At 39.3% G+C, this 22057-nt stretch overlaps 2 protein-coding genes across 2 annotated transcripts in view; one reads left to right on the top strand and one right to left on the bottom strand.

Moving 5' to 3' along the window:
• Positions 1–313: 313 nt before the first annotated feature.
• Positions 314–1048, bottom strand: LOC140144433 (uncharacterized). The gene has a single exon (XM_072166244.1). The coding sequence runs from the start codon at positions 1046–1048 to the stop codon at positions 314–316; it is 735 nt and encodes a 244-aa protein (XP_072022345.1).
• A 2725-nt stretch (positions 1049–3773) lies between these two features.
• Positions 3774–22057, top strand: part of LOC140144432 (uncharacterized) — a 69836-nt gene continuing 51552 nt past the window's right edge. Inside the window, 7 exon segments of the mRNA XM_072166243.1 lie at positions 3774–3888; positions 4185–4248; positions 14274–14326; positions 15499–15534; positions 15586–15666; positions 16172–16264; positions 17410–17593. Coding sequence (XP_072022344.1) covers positions 3802–3888; positions 4185–4248; positions 14274–14326; positions 15499–15534; positions 15586–15666; positions 16172–16264; positions 17410–17593 — 598 coding nt within the window. The 5' untranslated portion in view covers positions 3774–3801.

Here is a 22057-nt window from a genome sequence, read left to right as displayed (position 1 = left end):
ACCCTTAAGTTCCGGTTCTTGAACATGTGAGCCCAGCACTACACGTGTTGATCACCTATTTACAATGGGGACTGTGCGATGTCTGGCGATCACTCGAGAAAAATTGGCACAAAATGACACAACGCTCCCAGGTGGAACAAGACGAGCAGGAATAGGTGTACGCATGAAAAGATGCTTGTTGCTCTGTCTTGAGTCTTGAGTTGATTCACTCCTTCAGTAAGCTAGGCTTGTCCTAGGAGGATTGTGCTGTGCATACATGTCAGAAGGTGCTCATAAATTTACAACGTGCAAGTAAAAACCGAAGACCGGCAGGTTACAAGGATTGGTGGGTTGGTGTAGTAGCCATATCCCTGAGGGCTGGTAGTGCCAGGGTCTGGAATTGGCTGACTGTTGTTGCTGCAATGACTGGTTGTGGTAGTCTGTTCCAGATTGGGATGGTACGAACAAAGAAGGAGTATCTGTATGTGTTTACTATCGACTGAATGGGTTGGTAACTCAGGGTGTTGGTTGCTCTTCCCAGACGAAGTGATGGTATAACTACAGTTGGGAAGGGGATGTTCACAAGTCCATGGTGGATTTTGAAAAACATGGTGCCCTGGTTAAGTAGTCGTCTGGTGGCAAGAGAATCCCATTCAAAGCGTTGTAGCATACTGGTCACACTTGCGGTTCGCTCGTAATTGTTATAAACAAACCTAGCAGCTTGACGCTGGACAGACTCCAAAGCATTCACCTGCTCACAAGAATACGGGTTCCATGCAGCTGAAGCAAATTCCATTTTTGGTCGCACTAGAGCCTGGTAAGCCTTGGTCTTAACGTGTATCGGGCAAGATGACAAATTCTGTCGCAATACACCCAGGGTGCAACGGGCACTAGATGTGATGTTTAGGACGTGATCCTTCCAGTCAAGATGTTTGTTAATTGTAACTCCAAGATATTTGTGCTTCGATGACTTAACTATGCTGTGACCGTCCACCTGATAGATGTGATTCAGTGGTTTGGTCTTGCGGGTGATGGTAAGAGTCTCGCATTTAGTAGCGTTAAAGCTCATCTGCCACTGGTCAGCCCACTGGAAGACTTTGTTCAAATCATCTTGGAGAGTGTCTTGGTCTTCAGTGCTCTGGATTTCACGATACAGGATACTGTCATCCGCGAATAGACGGAAAGTTGAGTTGATGTTGGTTACGATGTCATTAATGTACAGAAGAAAGAGGGTTGGACCTAGGACTGAGCCTTGTGGAACTCCTGATATTACTGTGTTAGTCTTGCTTTAGGTGTGCTTGCACAGCTGCTTTGAAGCTGGTTGAGTCTTGTATTTGAATAATTGAATGGGGTAGGTGGCAGTGTTTACTCTCTCTGGAAATTGAGTGCGCCAAATGAAGCATTTCTCCCCAAAATGGACTCAATTTTGTCTCAGTAATTCCTCAAATTGACTAATTGTAATACAGCATTGCAAATTGTTGTGGGCCAAATATAATTTTCACTGGGCCAAATTTGAGACATACAGCCTCTGAGTAAACACTGGTAGGTGGTTCCAATCTATTACAGTTTTGGGAAAATATGAGTATTTGTAGTGCAGTCTTTGGCACAGGTGATGATTTGATAGGAATCTGGATGAGAGTGCCGAGATTGACGAAGGCTAGGTTTAAATAGGTGTTCCACCGGCAGGGCCAGGAGGCCCTGTCTGGCTTTGTGGAGAATACACAGTCTGTTGGCGGTTCTTCTGTCTTTGAGTGTGTCCCAGTTTGAGTCTTTGATAAGTTTGGTGATACTAGTTTTCCTGTCGTACAATGTATGTGACTATGTGTTTGTTGTAAAACGTGCAGCCTGTTTTTGGATCATTTCTATTTTGTTTATCTGGTCTTTGATGAATTGATGAAGGAATATAGCACATGGTGTCACTAATATATGTCAAGAATAATATCCTCATATTTTTGAGACAATAATTAACTTGAGGAAGAAGTTTTTATTCATATGCATGATATTGGGACCTGTATGGCAACTGTGTACATGTACCAAACAAGGTATGATACATGAGCGCAAATCCTTCCACGTTCTAACTTTCGTATCACAAGCTATCGGTTGTTCATACGAAAGTTAGAAATTTTCAAACAAAACAAACATGACAAATGTCATTGTCATCAGACTGTCAGTCATGTCAGTACAGCTTGAGCTATTGCATTCAGGCTTTCCTTGAGCAGTTACTCTCAGTGGCGTGGCCAATGGGGAGGGCCCTCTGACAAAAATGAAAGAGAAAAGTGCCCTTATGACAAAATAGAAAATCAGGAAGGCCAAAGAAATGGACCGTGCAAGGAAGGAGCCCCGTGCTGAGCGAGCCCATCATGCCCATTGCTGTTGTGCACATTTCCACTAAAATTCACCCCGATCATGCCAAAATGCAAAATAGTGTAAAAATACAAAATTTAGCATGGTCCATGTCAGTTGTAGTAACTACAAATTTCGAACGTTTGAGGACTTGTTCTCATTGAGAACAATTTTCAATCTCAAGTTCATGTAGCAGGTTCCATAGGGTGTCTTTAGTGTTAATTGTTTTCATTATAAATGTCGCAAAATATTAAATTTCACAATAATTACAACCTGTTTGACCTCTCCATCAGCGAAGCAATAATGGATCGTGTGAATAACTTGCATGATTTACTTGAGAACTCTAGCTAATTTGCACACATGCATGACATGTTAGCCAATGCTAGGGTACAATGCTATCATTATTCATATTTTTTGTTTGGTCAGTCAGCGTTGACATTTTTTGCAATGGATGTTAAAACTAAAATGTTGAAATTTGGATGAAAGATTAAGTTTATAATTCATGAATTTTGATAAGTCAACAGTCAACTGTGTCTTAAAAAACTGTCTATTTTTAACAGTCCAAAATTTTGTTGAAGTGCAATTTTAGCAAATTTAAATATGTGACCCCTCGGCACAACTGAACCCGGATGTCGCCAGTGCCACTATTGAGATATGCTCCATCGAACTTAACAATAAACAATAGGAAACAAAGGATTTATTGACTGTTTTATTGATTTTTCACTACTTAAATGTCAAGTACTATAGACATGATATACATCATTTTAAAGCTTAATTTCAAGCAGAATATTTTGGTTGAATATCTCAAAAATGATGATTGGCGACTTCAGGGCTCAGTTGTGCCGAGGGGTCACATATGTGAATTTCTCTCTTTTCTTTCCATGTAGGCCAGCATGCTTATTCTTTTTAGCCTGGCTTGAGCAATTTGTTTGAGCCTGGTCCCATCAGGACCTGAGTGTGTCAACACACAGAGCGACCATTTAAACAAACAAACAGTTATAGTTCAATGGTGCTAAAATTTTTGTAGGTCAATTTAAAGGTCACCAAGGCGAAAATGAAGATGCACTTGTTTTTCAGGAAATTTGAGAATGAGTCAATACTTAAATCGAGCAAGGCTACAGTTTTTGTCAGAGAAGAACGGCACTTGTTTACATTTTGAGAGCATGCAAAGCATAAACATGGAAGTGGGGTTCTGATTGGTTGAATCAATCATCTGACAATCATAGCAACAGACCGATAATCTGATTGGTCAATTGTGCTTCAAATCGTTGGTCGGCGCAGATCGGCACCCCTGAAGTGGACACAAAGCTCCTTGTATGTTGCTCATAAACGGAGCGCTCGCGTCAATCTGAGCAGCAAGGGACTGCCGTTCTTCTCTGAAACCCAGTGTAGGCATACCCTGTTACCATATAAAACTTTTCTCTTTATATTTACATCCAGGTACTGGAAGTACATTAAATAGCCAATGCAGAAAAACTGATGATGGATTATGAAATGGATGCCACCCAGGCTCTGCCTATGAGTGATGAGGAAGACTTTGAAGAGGAGCCCCCATCAGATAAAGTGGTAAATTATAGTTCAATTAATGTACTTTGTGTAGATGATATTAGTCATGAATATGCTGCCGGTGATCAATTCATCAGCTTTAAATTCTCTTTCACAAGGGTCATCAGCAGAAACTCAAGCAAAGAATACAGTTTTTATTCCGCATAGGAGGCATACAGAACAACCTGCAAGAATTTCCTTTGTTTGAGAGATTTTCATAGCAAAACTTACTGTGACAATTAGGATATAACAATGTATGCTTATCTACATTGTAGAAATAGTGCCTAACCTGCAGTTTATACTTTTTCTTCCTGTAGGTTGCACAACTGAAAGTGCTAGCATGTAAGGGATTCCCTGAAACCGTCTTTGATTTACAGGAAGGTAAGCTTTGCACAGGTCGGTCAGGCCTGGCCTATTAGAGGTTGGGTTATACCAATCAAACAATTTTTTAGGCCTTAGGCCTAAAAAAAAATTGTTTGATTGGCGAATCTCGACAGGCCCGACAAACTTTTTTTTTTTTGATAAAAAAATTAGAAAATTTAAAAAAATTAGAAAAAGAAGAAAAAAAGTTTCAAAGCATCAAACGAAATTTACAGCTTAAAAAGTAAAAAAAAAAAAAAAAAAGAATCCCGACCTACCTACAGTATTTGGTCAAATAAACGCCCCCGCGGGGGCGTTACATTTTCCAAGGGGGGGGGGTGTTTATTCAAGGTCAATTTTAGAACGATAATTCCCGTTAAAATCATTAGGTAAACTATCGACCATGTGTGCAACTTGGTAAGCTTACTACACAAGATAGCATGGAAATACCGGCATTTTTGAAACATCTTGGTTGAAAAAGGTGGTGGGGAGCATTTATTTGAGGGGGGGGGCGACTATTTGACGAAATACGGTACCCTAAATTTTTTTTTATGTTACGCCAATCAAACATTTTTTTAGGCCTTACTCTGCTGCCACTGATCGAGATACATTAGAATCAACAAGAGCACAACCGAAATACTTAGATTGTAATTATCCCCTAACAGCTTCCCATTACACCTGGGTGGGGTGAGGCAAGTGAAGTAAAGTACCATGTCCAAGTGCATAACACATTGGTGCTGCAGGAATTCAAACCCACACCTCGAGCTACCCCGCGATTTATGAATTGCAGTCTTTTTCACTGTGCCACCGTGCCTTCAAATACAGTATTATATTCTTGAATTCAAATACAGTATTATATTCTTGAATACTTTGTTTCACCTTGGTCTGGTCACAGCATTGAATTGTGTGCACTAACCTAATCCAGCAGGGTGTATACACACATGTACACTACAACTTATCAACATGTGAAAGCACTGATGTCAGTTTATTTTTTATTTATTCATTTCAATCTTTATTATATACAATTACATCAAAACAGATCGAAAAGTAGACATACAAATCCAGACAAGAGTATGGCATCAGAAAGAATTCAGTTGCCATATCTCTGCAGGAGTAAAATGGATGAAAGACAGTAAACAAAATATATTAAAAACAATAAACATTTCAAGATATGTACAGATTACAAAAGCACCTAGGAGATTGACCAGTCCTGGTCATATTTGGAGTAAAAGATTGCATATGAAGCCAGTATTGCACGTTTACTGAGGTTGGCTTGAAATTTCTTGCACAGTATTTTGTGGGGTTTATTACCCAATGAAACAGAGGTGAAAATGTTTTGAATATTGCACTTATTGTCGTCAGTAATGAGGCCTCTGCTGCCAATTTCAATACAAAATAACTTGGCGTCATAACTCTGTCCCTGAAGATCCATGATCAAACTTGAGTATTTGTTTACCTTCAGTCGTGAGAATTTCTGATGTTTTGTTCGAACGGAATAGTTAGCTCGAAGACAATGATCTTTTTTGAGTCGCGGTTGACGAGGACCAGGTCTGGTCTCTGTTGAGTTGCCAAAATATCAGGAGGGATAGTGGTCCCGCAACTTTGGTTGTACCAGCTAGGTCACAATAGAAGGTCCATGATGGGGCAGCTATTTCCTGAAGAGTGTCATGGATGATCTGAAGGACAGAGTCATGGCGCCAAGTATACCTGCCTTGTTCGAGCATAATCTGGCAGTGGTTTAAAACATGGTGAAGAGTTTCTTTTTTAAAACATAAATTACAGTTTGTGGACAATTTTTTGCCCCAACGGCTGAGGTTATTTTTTGTTGGGAGGGTGTCCAGAAAAGAGTTGACCATGAATTTCATGACACCTTTAGGCATATTAACAATGCACGACTTCCAAATATGATCTGCCTTTTCAAGGATGGAAGCGCGCAACATGTCACCCTGGACAACAAGATCTTTAAGTTGGTTGATCCAGGTTTCATTGGTCTCATCTTTGATAGACTTGATTAAGACGTGTTTTTTCTTTTTGTGAGATGACATGCCAGTACTTTCATTACATACCTCAAACTTACTTTCAGCATAGCAAGTGACAGAAAACTTCCTGGACCATTCAGATTCTCTAGCAAGCTTGGAATCTAATGCATTAATAACCTTTTCATCACCTTTGAGCCTTGATGACATATAGGCAGCAGAATGAGCTTCAAGGTACACTTTGACGGATAGATTTTATATCAGTTAAATGGGGAATATGGAGAATACCTGGTGTTGCTGATCTGGGCAACCCAATCCATTTTTTCAAGTATCTATGAACTATGGCGTCGAGAGCAAGAAGGTTTGTTTTAGTAATGTCATGAACAGTGAGCAAGAACCGGCATGCAGGTAGAAGGTAGTTTTTATACACCTGAAGCTTATACTCTCCCCTGACAAGAAGGTTGTCAATTCTATCAAGCCGGGTAACAAGGTGGTCCCTGACATTATCAAACACTTCTTCTTGCTTTCCTGAAAAACAAAGATGGGAACCAAGAAATTTATGAGGCTCATTTTCAATGGAATGAACATCGTTACCAGACAAGTTATATACAATAGATGTTGGTTTGCCACTTACGATAGACAATGATTTGCATTTGACTGGTTTCAATTTAAGGTTCATTGATTGAGTCCATGATGAAATTTCATTGAGAATTCTTTGGTGAGTTTTCTTATTGGTAGTTATCAAATTGAAGTCATCTGCAAAGCGGGGTGGTAATATACTTTGTACCATTAATTGTATAACCAAAACCTTCATATTCTTGAAGTTTTTCCAAAATGGGATTGAACACCGCCAAGAAAATTATTGGAGACAGAGGGTCACCTTGAAAAACTCCTTTGTGAAAACTAAAATTTGTCGACTCCCAATCCTGAGTAACAACTCTACCTTGGAGTCTGGCATACAGATTTTCAATGTAGGTTTTGACTTCTGGTGGAAAATGAAATCTAGAAAGAGAGTGACTAATCAAATCATGATGGACCGAACCAAAAGCCTCTTCAAGGTCAAAGAATGTTATGTGACATGTTCGGTTATTTCTTTTGGCATGACAAATAATTTCACCTAGGACTTGGTTGTGTTCAATCACCCCGTTTATACCAGCGGATAAATGCTTTCTGAACAGAAGAGTCAATAAAATTATTTTCAGTCAGATAGTCTGTGGTACAGCGTAGCTAATATTTGATGAAATGTTTTGCCAAAAACACTGGAAAGTGCGATCATCCGAAAGTTTTCAGGTTGCTCAGGACTACCCTTCTTATAAATCAGAGTGATGGATGATGAGCACCATGACGCTGGTGGAATTTTGCGAAGTATTTAACAATTTGGTATAAAGAGTTGCTAAACAGTGGTGGACACACGGCAGCTTCTTCAGTATCCCATAAGTTATAGCATCAGGGCCCGGAGCTGAGGAACTGCTCTTTGTCTGTATCACCTGCTTCACTTCACGTGGACGGATTGCGTCAGTGTTAAGCGTGGCATTAGCTTGACCGATGTAAGGAAACCAAGAAAGTTTTGCGAGATCAAGGTCATCGCGAACAGAATATTTGCCGGGATAAAACAGGTCGGCACGATCCTTTGGAAATTCTGGACGTGTTACTGTGTTATCAAGGGTACCATTGCAGGCTTGCTTTGAGAATGACCAGTAGTTTTCTTTCAATTGTTTCTCCTGATAAGCAACACTGTTTTTCTGAATCTCTTTATCACGGTCCTTTTTGAGGCGGTTGTGAGTTCTGAGAGCTTGCGTGAAGTTCTTACGATCATCGATTGAACCAGTCTGTTTCATGCGTTTACGATAGTGTTTCTTAAGGTTCTTGGCAGCCTCAACACGTTTTGATTTGTGTTGAATAAATTTCTTGCTTGATTTCGTGGCATTAAATTCTGGCTTGGACAGTAAAAAGTCTTGAACTGATGTGGACAGCCTGTCGCCCGCTTCAGCTGGCATTAAAATATCACTGCCCAACGCTGAATGAATTGGGTTAAGAATGTCACGTAGTTCATTGTTGTATGTTTGCCAAGCATCTGGGGTAGCTGATGGTATGGTAAAATGCAGTCTGGCATCAACAGGTGTTAGCAGAGTACCATAGTACATGCATACTGCAAAGGCAATGTGTAATAGCACACGGTGCCAAATTCGGCAGCCTTCCATGTTAAGCTTATCAAGGTCAAATGGGGTAGCAGTTGTAATTTGTAAATCATACATTAGGGTGAAGTGAAATGTAGGAGTACAGGGGTTCAAATTTGCAATCAATTGCAGGAACCTGTTTAGGTTTTCGCAAAGGGCTTTTGCAAGAATCTTTGGTTTGTGTGAACGTTGTAGTGCGGGGCGATATCAGGGTCTTAGCTAGCCACCCGTCTGGCCGTCATTTTAGACGGCCAGTTTGCTCCTGGGACGGGCAAAATTAATGCCTTTGACAGATGCTATATCATAAATTGTATGTTTTGAAAAGCTAATTGCCCTTTTTAGTAGACCCAAAGTGTAGAACAAGGCCATATCAGCACATATTTGAACTCTTTGAACCCCCAATGGGCTATAGATGTCTGGTAAATATTTTAAAGGTCAAATTAGGACAGGCAAATTTATTCAAATGACGGGCAACCCTCAATTTCTAGCTAAGACCCTGGGCGATATATTCAAAAATTGTATTCATCTATTACTCATGGTAGCTAATCCTGTTACATCATCACTTTGTGGGGAATACAACCAAAGGAGACGTTTTCATTACTACGTTAGGGAGGTCACATGTATTATTATGGGATGGTCGAGTAATAAACATTGGAAGTACATGCATGCATGGGCCATGTATTCCTGTTAGTGATCGTACAATAAATTGACAGCTAAAATGAAGAAAACTTCTCAACATTTCAGAATTATATTTTTGGATTAATGCATTTATTTAAGGGCGTACTACACCCATATATTGGTTTGATTGGTCTAAAAAAATATTTTTTCATATATAGCTAGGCGATATATGCACGAATCATGTGAAATAAAAATATGAAAAAACATCGTGAAAGAGTGTCCTTTTTCACCCATTTGTCTTAAAGTTGGCTGGTTGGTAAGGACGCTTATACAATCCACGTAGTCTTCTTCACAACCGGGTTCTGCCGTTTCTAACATTCATCGATATTTACATACAGTACGTATTAGACTCGCTACCGGTCCAAAATACGACCTGCCTACTAGGGCTGACACGTCAATTTGTATTACCAATAGGAAATACACAGGTCACACATTTGAGAATAATTCTTTAAGATTTGGTAAATTAATAAATTAAGGATCGAATGCGTTTTAGTGTCAAAAAAGGCAAAATTAAATCAAACTTTAGCGAATTCTGCACCCTTATGGAAGCCCTCGGCGGGTGCACAGTTAAATCGAGAATAAAAATATCCGCCTTTGCGATCAAAAACAACAAATTACAACATTGGACCATGTTTGGACATACTGTAGGCAAAAAAACACTATTGCCAAATAATATAGAATAGAACATTTGACATCAACTTGACAAACTAATGAAGAAAATGTGCTCCATAAACATTAAGGAAGTGCGCAAAACAATTCCTATTCAAATGCGTGTATAAAACTGAACAGGGCCGGACGGCTACAAGACTACCGCAGAAGTTCAAAGTTCTCGTGTTGCCAGATTCAAACATGAGCATGTATGCCTAGCACCTTCTCTTGGTAAAATCCTGATAAAATCAAGAAATGTATGTTGTGCCTCTTCCCTCCCGTGAAGGGGGGGTCATCATGGGCGTAGCTAGGAATTTTAAGGGGGGGCAAAGGAGTGAAAGGGGAAACCCTCATTCAAGGGGGAATTTGTGACTGAAACAAAATAGGCTCAAAAGTACAAAAAGACCCTAATAAAATTCTTCAGGCGACCGCATCCAAGAGGCGGACTTCCCACAGGGGTGGGGTAGCTTCCCCCATTTCCCCCCTTATGTACGGCACTGGACGTATGAGAAATTTGCTCAATTTCGCAATTTAAGACATTTTAACAATTCTGCAATTTTAGACATTTAAATGGGCCCTAATAAAGTAAGTAGAAAAGCGTGAACATATTAAATAATAGTAGACCTATTATACCCGGGTATATTAATACTTGGCTTTTGCAATAATATACTCGCCACGTGCCAAAACTTGCGGCTTGCCCTTCTCGGCCTGCTGCCTAAAACTGAATACCGGCTGCCATGTAGGTGTAGGTGGATAATGTTTTGGTATGTCGATAGAGGGGTTGGCATGTCAAAGTGGGGAGGGCAAAGATTTGTTGGCATGGGGAAAGCAATTCACCGCCCCAGATGGCGAGTTGCGATAATATAAACTGAATCATCGGTGTAAAGCACGCAGTATAGGCCTACAATTCGCAATTTAATAATTAGGCGTACATAACACGGAAAAATAAAAGTTAGCCGGGGTCATAACACTACTAAAATATTCAATAAGCATGATAAGGGGCTCATGGGGATTTCCAAATGGTGTAGGCCTACAAACTGAAATTTCTTACCTCTTGCATTCCCTTCCCTTCCCGCCATAATCGCCTTTGTTGTCCCTGTTTGTTGTTATAGTATTAGTGGTTTATTAGCCAAACACCGAGTAGGCCTACTAAAGACAAAATCTCATCCCGAGAAAAAAATCATCAGACATTTTACACGAATCTGATTACTAGCTAAGCCTATGATAGGCCACCTACATCAATTGGCCTACTGCTGATAGGATCCTATGTGCCAAATATTACATTTCAAAAATACCAAATGACAATTTAAATGACTTACCGGGGTATCCTTCACTTTTAGACATTATAATTAATTTTAATTTTTCACACTTTGCTGGGATTACTGGATAGGCCTTTATAATTGTATATTTGGGAATGTCTAAATCTTGAGCGTAGGGCCTACGTGGCGTGCGGATTACATGCAGGAAATTTTTCATGATTTTTACTGCGTAATACTGTAGGCATAGGCCTACCCGTGACGTGACTTCCAAAAGTGCGTGTTATTCAAAAATCAGTCGTGTCCCATTTAAAGGAGTATTTCGTGATCCTAGCATCCTCTATTTATGTCATTTTTCATTATTTTTCCACTAAAAATACCTATTCCCAAGATTTCTGTTGATTCCGATTTTACGTTTGCCAGTTGTGCATGATTATGTGTATTACACTGCGCCATAGACAATGCGTTGTAATTTCGTTCTGGTGCACCAGAACGAAATTCAAATTTCACGATATCTTTGCTAAGCGAATTAATCTGCAAGAAATATTTTGTACATAAACATTATGTAGCCAGAGGTTTCCAGTGATATAAAAATCTCAACTTTTTTTGAGAAAAGTGGGGGATGAGGCTGTGGCAGTGGCGGATCCAGAGCAGTAAGAGAGGGGGGGCCCAATTTTTGAAAAAGAAATGTAAGTAATGGCATGAAGTGGCCATCCCGGAGCGCTTCTGCGACGTGGGAGTGTCTGAGGGGATGTGCCCCCCTCAGAAGTTAGAAACTTTTGGAAAATGTAGACCCATTTGAAGCCATTTGGTGGACCATTTTGTCACTATTATTGTGTAAAATTTTGGTTTGAAAAAGCCTAAAATTTGAGAAAAACAGCCCAATTGAAGCCATTAGTGTGGACAAGTTTTGACTTTTATTGTGTGAATTATTGCTTTATAATTATGTACCAATAAAGTTGCGCACGCAGGGGGTGTCTGATGGGGATGTTCCCCTCAGAAGTGAGAAAAATTTGTAAAATGAAGGCCTATTGAAGCCATTTGGTGGACTATTTTGCACTATTTATTGTGTAAAATTTTATGTTTCAAAAGGCGAAAATTTTGAACATGAGGGTGTCTGAGGGGGATATGCCCCCTCAGAAGTGAGAAACTTTTGCAACTATGAAGACCTAATTGAAGCCATTTGGTGGACCATTTTTACACTATCATTGCGTTTTAAAACAAAAAAGGTTTGTAAAATTTTAAATGTAACACTGACACTTTATAGGCCTAAGACTTGAGATTCGCAATTAAAGCATGCATGGTGTTGAATTGAAGCCTGCTACGAGTCCGTCTTAATAGGCCTACGGACTTTGGTGACAAAATGTGACGGGCCCTACATATCGGTGGGCCCGCCGTAATTTTCACATGCTTTTAGGCAGAGGACCCGCCTTCAAGCAAAATAATCACATACCTATATAGACTGACCCGACTGCGATTTAGGGGCTGTGCAATAATTATCAGACCCCGGGGTAAAATTTCGAACGGCTCGCCAAAAATCGCTTGCCCCCCTCTCGGCCCGCCAAAAATCGCTGCCCCCCCCCCCCCTCTCGGCCCGCCAAAAAATTCTTTGCCCCCCTTGAACATGCCAAATTTTGGGATCCCAAATTCCAAACTTTAAATGGTCTAGATGTACCGTATGATGCATATTTAAGCGTTTCCGTACCGTTTTCCTAAGCCTTTTTAAAGCATTTTATTAAAAAGGTGCCCGTGAATGCGTGCCAAAAATCGCTTGCCCCCCCCCTCTCGGCTTGCCAAAAATTGCTTGCCCCCCTTCGTCTCGCCAAAAATTTCTTGCCCCCCCCAATTTTACCCTCCCCAGGGCTCATAATTATTGCACAGCCCCTTAGGCATGGGCCTACTATACGTGCAATTTAACCTTTTCCCTTCTCCTTTTCTCCCTTTTTCTTCTTTTTTCTCCTTTTCTCCTCTTTCTCTTCTCTTCTCTCCTTTCCTCTTTTTTTTTTTTTGGGAGGAGGGGGCCAGGCCCTGGGCCCCCCTGAATCGCGCCTGGGCTGTGGATCACGAAATGCCCCTTTAATGTGCACCAAATATCGCTTTCCCCCCCTCGCTCTGCCCAATTTTCCCAAATTCCTTTCCCGGCCCGTCTTGGCTTGTCCAATTTTTTTTCATACTCCATGGCTCCGTATTGGGATTGCCCCATACGCCAGAATAGCTTAAAAATACCTAAATATATACATGCATAAAACACGGCAACTGGTTATAACCAGCCCGGAGACAGCTCGTTATATATAAAAAGTAATTATAACGCACGGGTGATGTCAAAATTCGCGTGTCAAAATTCGGATACCGTGGCGAGTGCAGAATTCTATGGAATATATTTGCTTTTTTTTGCCTTGGATAGCGACAATGATAGGTAAGATACAACAAATATGAATCCACTTAAAATATTATATCACTGTATCAATTTTGGAGTTCCTAGTTGAAATGGATTAGAAAATAACGACAAAATAGTTACCAAAATTAGCAAATCTAAGCTTACGAGTCTTATTGAATATGGTGGGTATAGGTGACGAGAAATGCAATTTTTTTCAACATTGCTGTAGTATGGTTGTGGTAACCTGTTACCTATGGCTTAAGTAAGTTTCAGTGAAATAATGTCGCTAGTTACAAATACAAAATATAGCTCAACATTGAAAATAGAAGCATTTTAACCAGTTCGCTTTTTGATAGATGTGGAGCTCTGAAAATCACCAAGTTCATGAAGCCATCAGGAACCACTTATTCCCATTTTACATATCAACATTATTTCTCTAATGCGTTGGCAACACGTATCCAAAATTTTAACGAAATCCGTTGATAGCAAGCTTTCCAAAATGAAGTGAATTTAAAGCATGAGTGATGTACCTCCTTTTGGCTTCTATCTTCAAAAGCATGTAAGCTACATTCATACCGATGCCACCAATATAACGAGAAGATTTGCCCCTTCATTTTGCATACCACTTTGTCCATTTTTTTTTTTTCATTTCTTCACAAAATGCAAAAAAACGCAAAAAAAATGCAATGGGTGTAGTACCCCCTTAAGGCTCTGTATTTCCAATATTGTTGCAGAAAGGTAAAATATAACAAACATGCGATCTGAGACTTGGAAGCTTACGAGAACCAATTTTGGTTCTCCTAGTTGTAATCCAGCGTGAACCTTCAGGAGAACTGGTTCTCGGGTTCTCCTCAAATTTGATACCCTGCGAGTAAGCTGTAAGTTCTTGTGATCATCACATTGTAAACATTTATTGTTGTTGTTTTTCTTTCAGGTGAAAATATAATAGGCAGGCATGAAGGAAACAAGATCCACATTCCACTAAAGGTAAATAGCCAAAAAACAATAATAACTCAAATTCTGGACTCGCTATTGATATTTGATCAATTTTCGTTTGTGTTGCTCATTTTACAGGGACTAATATACAAAAATTAAAAAAATGATATGGGCAATTGCTCTTCCCATCATGCAATGGATGTAGATGCAAAAAACATAAAAAATACTAGGCTCATGTCTAATTGCTTAGTCTGATATGTGATCAAACAAAATCAGTCGGAAGTTGGATATATTGATTTTCAGATAGCCAAACAAAGACAACACTTCATCTGTTCATATCTTTGGAACAAAATGTTCGATTTCAATGGGGCTTTCTGAAAGATTTTGCTTTGTAAAAGCTTTATTTATTCATGTAAAACACTGAAAATTGAATATGCCCGACTTCAGACTGATTTTGCTTGATCACACCACATAATATGCAATGCATTACTACAGGCCGTTGCAAGTGCAACTCATATATATTTCAAAAAGAAAATTTCATTATCAATTGGACCGATCAGCAACATTGTTAGAATAATTTCACCACACAAAAAAATTGGGGTGAATTATTTTCAAAGCTCCATTCTGATTGGTGATTAAAATGAAGATATCATGTAATTGACCAATCAGAGGCAATGTTAGATCAGCAGGTAGTGCTTGGGGGTTAATTAAATTTCATTTGCTTGTTGTATTAACTAGGTATCCCAGGCAAACCTTAGTTAACACATTTGCTAGTCAGCCAAATTCGCCGACAATGTCAATGCATATTTACATTGAAATTTGAAACAACTGGCGAAGAAGGAAACCTACATAAATATGTTTTCTATACTTCACTTGACCCAAATATATGATTTTTATGGTGATAAGACAATCGCACATGGAATTTTAGAGGATTTTGATAGCAGTTCCATTAAAAAAAGCTGAGCTATCATAATGAGACTAAGATCTAGAAACACCCCGAAATGCCGTTTTGGGGAATTTTGCTAGCTGAATCTTTTTGATGAAAGTCAATCTTTGACAAGATGTAACTTTGCTACGGAAAGTGCTATGAAAAAAATGTTTTCAGTTTTGGCTTTGTTTACTCAAGGGCTTTAATTTGATATATAAAATGATGCAGTTTGATGGCAAATTTGAATTCACCTAGCATACCTACATTAACCATTTATGTCATATTTTGTTTTCAGTCTTTATCCAAGCAGCATGCTTGCATAGAAATCACGGTAACTCACCTCTCATATATGATATGGGCAGCAGGAATAAACCGAGACGAGGCAAGGTAAGGAATAGAAATCCATGGTAACTCACATCTCATATATGATATGGGCAGCAGGAATAAAGCAAGGCGAGGCAAGGTAAGGGATAGAAATCCATGGTAACTCACATCTCATATATGATATGGGGAGCAGGATTAAAACAAGGCGAGGCAAGGTAAAGGATTATGATATGTGACCATCCAGCACAACTGAGCCCTGAAGTCACCAATCATCATTTTTGAGATATTCAACCAAAATATTCTGCTTGAAATTAGCTTTAAAATGATGTATATCATGTCTATAGTACTTGACATTTAAGTAGTGAAAAATCAATCAAACAGTCAATAAATCCTTTGTTTCCTATTGTTTATTGTTAAGTTCAATGGAGCATATCTCAGTTGTGGTGGATGGTCACATATGTGATGTGTCATGTCAAAAACAGACACTTTTGGGCGGACATTCCTAAGCGAAGATATTGAGTAGAAATTGAAGAAAAAGGCTAGATGATATCAAATGCTTAACATGTCCACCAATATGTCATATTGAAAACCTAGTCCTGATATACAACTTTATTTATTCTATTATTTCCTTCTATATGTTGCAGTTATTTTTGAAACCAAATATACGCTATGAAGTGAAAAGTTGTGACATCTTAACCCTAGCTGATGTAACATGTCAGTATCTGCTACAAGAAGAGGTAAGTGGAGATCTACAAACAACTTTCGAATTGTGATACGCCAATAGACTTTGTGTTGTGATCATTTTGATCAGTGGTTCTTAACAAAGAAATGTGAGCCAGTTGACCTAGCAATGGTCATATACGCCAGCGAATAGAGAATGTGATCATGTGTGGTATGTTGTGTAGGAATAAAACGGCATTGAACGAGGTCAGAATTGGAAATATGTAGCAAAGATGAATAAGAGAAACCTGATAGCTTATGACTTTGTAAAGCCATTTTTATTATTTGTTAATGAGGGCTAATTGATCCACAAGACAAAACTGGGATGCTCACGGGAGAGTGGTGCAGTGGTAAAACAAACATAATATTTATGTGTGATGCGAGTGCTACCAGTGGTTTGATGCAAGTCAGCAGTGAAATTATATCTCTACATGTACACTACCAGATTCCTATTGGAGCTGCCTGCACAGGCACACCATCGCCAAGGCACTTGGTTGGTACTGTGCAGTACCAGAGGAGTACCAGTGCAGTATTGCTGGTGGGTCCTATTTAGTAACAGCATTGGTACTGTGTAGGTACTCTGTGTGAACCAGCTGTAATTACCTGCGCAGGTGGCCCCAATAGGAATCTTTTAATGTAGTCTTAATTTTCAGCATATAAGGTTTATGAGTCTCATACTGTAAGTGTAAAAGTTTATTTAATTGATCAAACATTACTATCTGGTACATACATTCCTCTCTAGAGTCAGAGGGCTATGTGTCATTTTCCGACAAATGTTCCAAAATAGCCCTGGGAATAACCCCTGTAAAATATTTTGTTAATGGCAAATACTTTTTGTAGAATCTGTTCAAGGTAGCCTACCTAATCATAAAGTATTTCAAAATCTGATTACTAGAGTTGCCTTTAATCAAAATTACAACCACTGACAACTGCTGGGTTGTTTGTACGCAGGATTTGTTGAATGCCTTTCAGCAAAAAGGGGACCTTTTGTTAATTTTTCACCCACTTTTGAACCTCTGTATTGGAAAATATCAAGCAAAAGTGGATTTTTGTGTTGTTTTTTAAAAGGGGTGGGTAGGCTGCTGCAGTACCCCATGCGTAGAGACCACTGCCTCATATCTTCATGTTAGTTCACAATGCTTTGCTTTATTTCCCGATCTAGGATGGCAATATGTCCGATAGCTCTGACAGTATAGACATACTACAGCCTACCCAGCCATTCAGTTTAGACAATGCCAAAACCACTCAACCACAGACCAGTATATTGGAGCTGAAGACGCCTAGCCATGACAGCGCACCTAAACGAGTATTTGCAGAGGACTCGGATGACAATGAGCACTCGTCTGGTAAGAGTCAAATTTGTGAGATACGTGTGAATAAAATATGTGACCAGCTGCCACGAATGTGCAGTCGGCAGAGCTTGTTTTAGAGATATGGACCATTGAATCTCAAAAAATAATAGAGAACAGGATTTATAAGTAGCAGGAACATGTGTAATAGTAATTCATAAATAACCAATCGTAAATAGTAAATCCAGATGAACAATTTGAAATATTTGATTTACTATATCAATACCGTAAATGTTCGCCTAATGGCGCTATGGGCTCCCTTGACATAACTTGAATTTTAGACACAAACTAAAAGTGCCCTCCCATAAAAATCCCACCAGTAAATAAGGGCATGTACCCTTAATTCTTATTTGGATTTTTAAAAGAGGGAGCTCTCTATTTGCATATGAAATTTACCCCAAGGCAAAGGAGCTGAGGTGCGCCATTAGATTATTTTGAGGAAAAGTTACCTGTCCTATATCTCAAAAAGTGAAAATGCTGACTTAACAGCCCATTTTTGGTGGACGGCAGGGTCTTAGCTAGCCACCCGTCTGGCCGTCATTTTAGACTGCCAGTTTGCTCCTGGGACGGGCAAAATTAATGCCTTTGACAGATGCTATATTATAAATTGTATGTTTTGAGAAGCTAATTGACCTTTTTAATAATAATAATAATAAAGATAATTTAATATAGCGCCTAATGCAAATGCCTCTAGGCGCTTTACACAACCAGAAACAGATTAAAATATCTTAAGCTACAAACAAAGAAAATTTAAGGGCCTAACAAATACATTTTTTTTCTTTTTAAATAATAAACAAAATTTTAAACAGAACAATATAAACAAAAAGAAAATGTCATAATCCACGCCGCTTCCCATGAGCCAAAAAAGCAAACGAGGAGGCACGACAAAAGGCACATATGAAGCGACGAGGAGAATGAGTCCAGAACATCATATTTCATAATATCAATAAGCACATAATAAGCAAATATAAATGTAAATATACACAGAGTTTAAAATAGAATTGCACTACAACCCCAAAAAACTGCATTTCGAGCACACCACCGCATAAAAACAATCAAAAAGCTGTGACCGGCACAGACGAAAAACATGGTAAAAGCCCTGGAGAGGAGAGGTTGCTAGCACATCACTCTCAGCAATATTTCAAATGTCTTGCTCCCTAAATAGAAAAAAAATGGGCAGGGTTTGACTAAATATACACAGAGCAATTATTATCACAAAATACAATATAGCAATATAACTTAAATATACAGATAATTATAACAATCAGAATAATACTAGCATTCAAACAGCGTATTGAGCATATCACACCTTTCCGCGAAACCCGCACAGGAGAGAAAATGCGACAAAATTGAGAAAGCCCAGGAGAGGAGAGGTTGCCAGCACATCATTCTCGACGAGATAAATATCACGCCCCATAAAACATAAATTGGCTGGGTAATATTTGGTTTTGCACAGAACATAATACATTAGAAACAACATGATAATATACGAAGCAACATATTTAAAACAGTGGATGGAACATCAAACTGTGGCATGGCAGGCACAGCAATGGCATAAATAAACCCTGGAGAGGAGAGGTTACCAGCACATCACTCTCAGAGCGGGTGTGATATGCTCATGTCGCGAGATGCGCAGAACAAGCCTTGCGGCCACGTTCTGAACTTTCTGAACTTTTGCGATCTCGCGATCCGGCAATCCATACAACAGCGAATTACATGTATCAAGTTTAGATGTTACGAAGGCATGAACCAACTTAGTGGTTGATTCGCGAGTCAGATACTGCGAATGCGCCCAATCTTCCTGATACCGAGAAGAGCACTCTTGCACAGATTGTCGATGTGACTACTCATGCTAAGGACAGAGTCCATGCTAACGCCAAGATTGCGTGCTTGTGGAGAAGGACAAATGGTGAAGTCACCTATCCAGTGCTGTACGGTGCGACCAATTTGGTCGCATTGGCGACTAGATTTTTTCTTATGCGACTAGACTTTCATTCCCTAGCGCAAATGGCGACCAACTGTTGAAGCTTTTAATCGCCAGCACTTCTGGCCCACAGTAAACAAAAGTTACAACTTGAAAGGCTGCTAATTTGCCAGTATCAATAAACAACCCAACCAATAAATTACCATCATTTATTTCGGAGTATTAAATCCAGTTTCAGTCCGATCATTGTGAATGTCATGCATGCTCAGCTCACCGCTGTACATCTACATCGGTCATCACCATTGATTTGATGATAAACAAAATACGGTGCATGTACATGCATTCAGTCACAAGAATGTACGTCACATCGTTTGAAAGGGCGATCCAAAACATGTACACAACGTTGTACGAACGTATCAGTGATATGTATGGCGATGAATATGCAAAATAATCACAAGAATGTACCTCGCCGTTACGTGTCAAAGGGCGATCCATGCAAATTCGAAACACGTACGTAACGTGATGTTCAATAGTATGAAGGTATGGCTATGAATATGCATGACGACATACACACTGTACATGCTGTGTACGGAGTATGTAGGGTTCAATGGGAATGTAGATGTAGTAGAGCAGCTATGAATATTAAACGCACATGCTCGCACCAAATTACTGCTACATGGAAGCCTCCGGTCATACAGTAATTGAATGTGCATGCAGTGAATTTATAGGTCGAAAGTTTTGATAGCATTGTTTACTGAAGATGGCGTCTAAAAAATCAAAAAGGACGTTGATGGACTTTTTTGGAAGCAAGGAAGATGAAGCGGCAGACACGGGGGCAGAAACGGGGCAGAAACGGGGGCAGAAATGGCAAAATCAGTGAATTCAACAGCTGTTGATGATAAAATTAATGAACCTAGTGTTAGCAGTCGGAGGGCCATCATGCGCGTTTTCCGTTAAAGGTCAAATTATTAACGGACGCGACCTTGGCAAAAATGACCGTCGCACTCTTGGGTATGCTTTTTTACTTTTCCCGGAAAATTTCGATTTGAAATGTATCGTATTATGTGTAGCCAATCATCTTGGGCAATTAACAAATAAGTTTTATTAGAAAATATCTTCACAATTCTCTACTTGATTTCCATTTTGTCTACTTTTGTCGTTAGAATTCGTGATTTTTTTGCTTTACCTTCAAATTTATTTTCGTTGCTAAGGACTTCTAACCCGGATATTTTCTGTCTTAACGCTTTAATCATTCTAATTTTTAGCCAGACAAGTAATTTCAACCTTTATCTATCGATTAGTCTTTGTCCCAAATTTTGAACTTAAAATTCTAAATTGTTATAATAGTTTAAATTGGTTACCCAGATTAGGCCCATCGACGAAAATTATGTAAACAACTTCATAACAATACCGCGTGACTTGACACCATGAACGAGTACACGCAGCAGTGACTTTGTTGCGCCTAAGCGCGCCATTCATCTGCGTTCAGTGAAATACGCGCGCGCAGTTTAACACTGCTCGCATGAACCTTCTCAATGCTGTTGTCGCATGGCCTACTGTTTACTGGTATTTTTCCGTCTTTTAAATACCCTTTTCATCCCGGCAGGTTTTTGTCTTAACCAACCAAAAATCTTGATTTTTTAATATGAGGATAATAAGCCATGTTTCTAATCATATGCAAATTCCTGATTTATGAACTCGCACCATTTTTAAAATAACGCAGTTTTTCTTACTCTTTATCTCAATTCATGACAAAAATTTGTGTTTATGTGCCCATATCATATTCCTTGCAAAGTTACGGTATTTTTGTGAACATATATGGAATGTTGAAAGCCTTTCTTGTAGTTATATATAAAATATATAGCTATTAGGAGTTGTAGAGAGAAATTTGGAAGCTTTTAAAACTGCAACCCAAATCAAGCAAATTTAAATTTTCGTTGTGTGCGTATTCATAGCGTACAGTTTAATAATAGCGCGTCAAAGTTTAATGGCCCTCCAACTGTTAGTACTACTACTAGCGGTAATGGGAGTAAGCCTAAAAAAATGAAAAATGAACGCAAATTCCGACCAACATGGAAGGACCATTTCGAATGGGTGGAGTATGATTCTCATGCTGTTGATGAAACTATGGGATGCAAATACTGCAGAGCTTTCCCAAAATTGGCAGGCAGGACTGAAATGGTGTCGGGATCAACATCCTTTAAGAGAGAAACTTTGACGAAACACAGCAAAAGCCTTCACCATCAGAAATGTGTGGATGCATTTATAGAGGCCTAAAGTGAATAAATCGTCAGTTGCTGTTGGATTTACACAACAAACTCAAGCCAAAGATGAACAAGTAGACTATGAACTGGCAGTTAAATTTAACACTGCTTATTGTATCGCGAAAGAAGAAATGGCTTTAAGTAAAATGGAACCTCTTCTACTGCTCCAGAGGAAAAATGGCATAAACATAACTCCGAGATACAACAACCACGTGACGTTGTGGTGAAATGGTTTCAGCTATAGCCTCTGACCTCCGCAGTGAAACTAAGGCG

The sequence above is a fragment of the Amphiura filiformis genome, unplaced genomic scaffold, assembly GCF_039555335.1.
Source record: "Amphiura filiformis unplaced genomic scaffold, Afil_fr2py scaffold_54, whole genome shotgun sequence".
Lineage (NCBI taxonomy): Eukaryota > Metazoa > Echinodermata > Ophiuroidea > Amphilepidida > Amphiuridae > Amphiura > Amphiura filiformis.
This window is presented reverse-complemented; position numbering and strand designations above follow the sequence as displayed.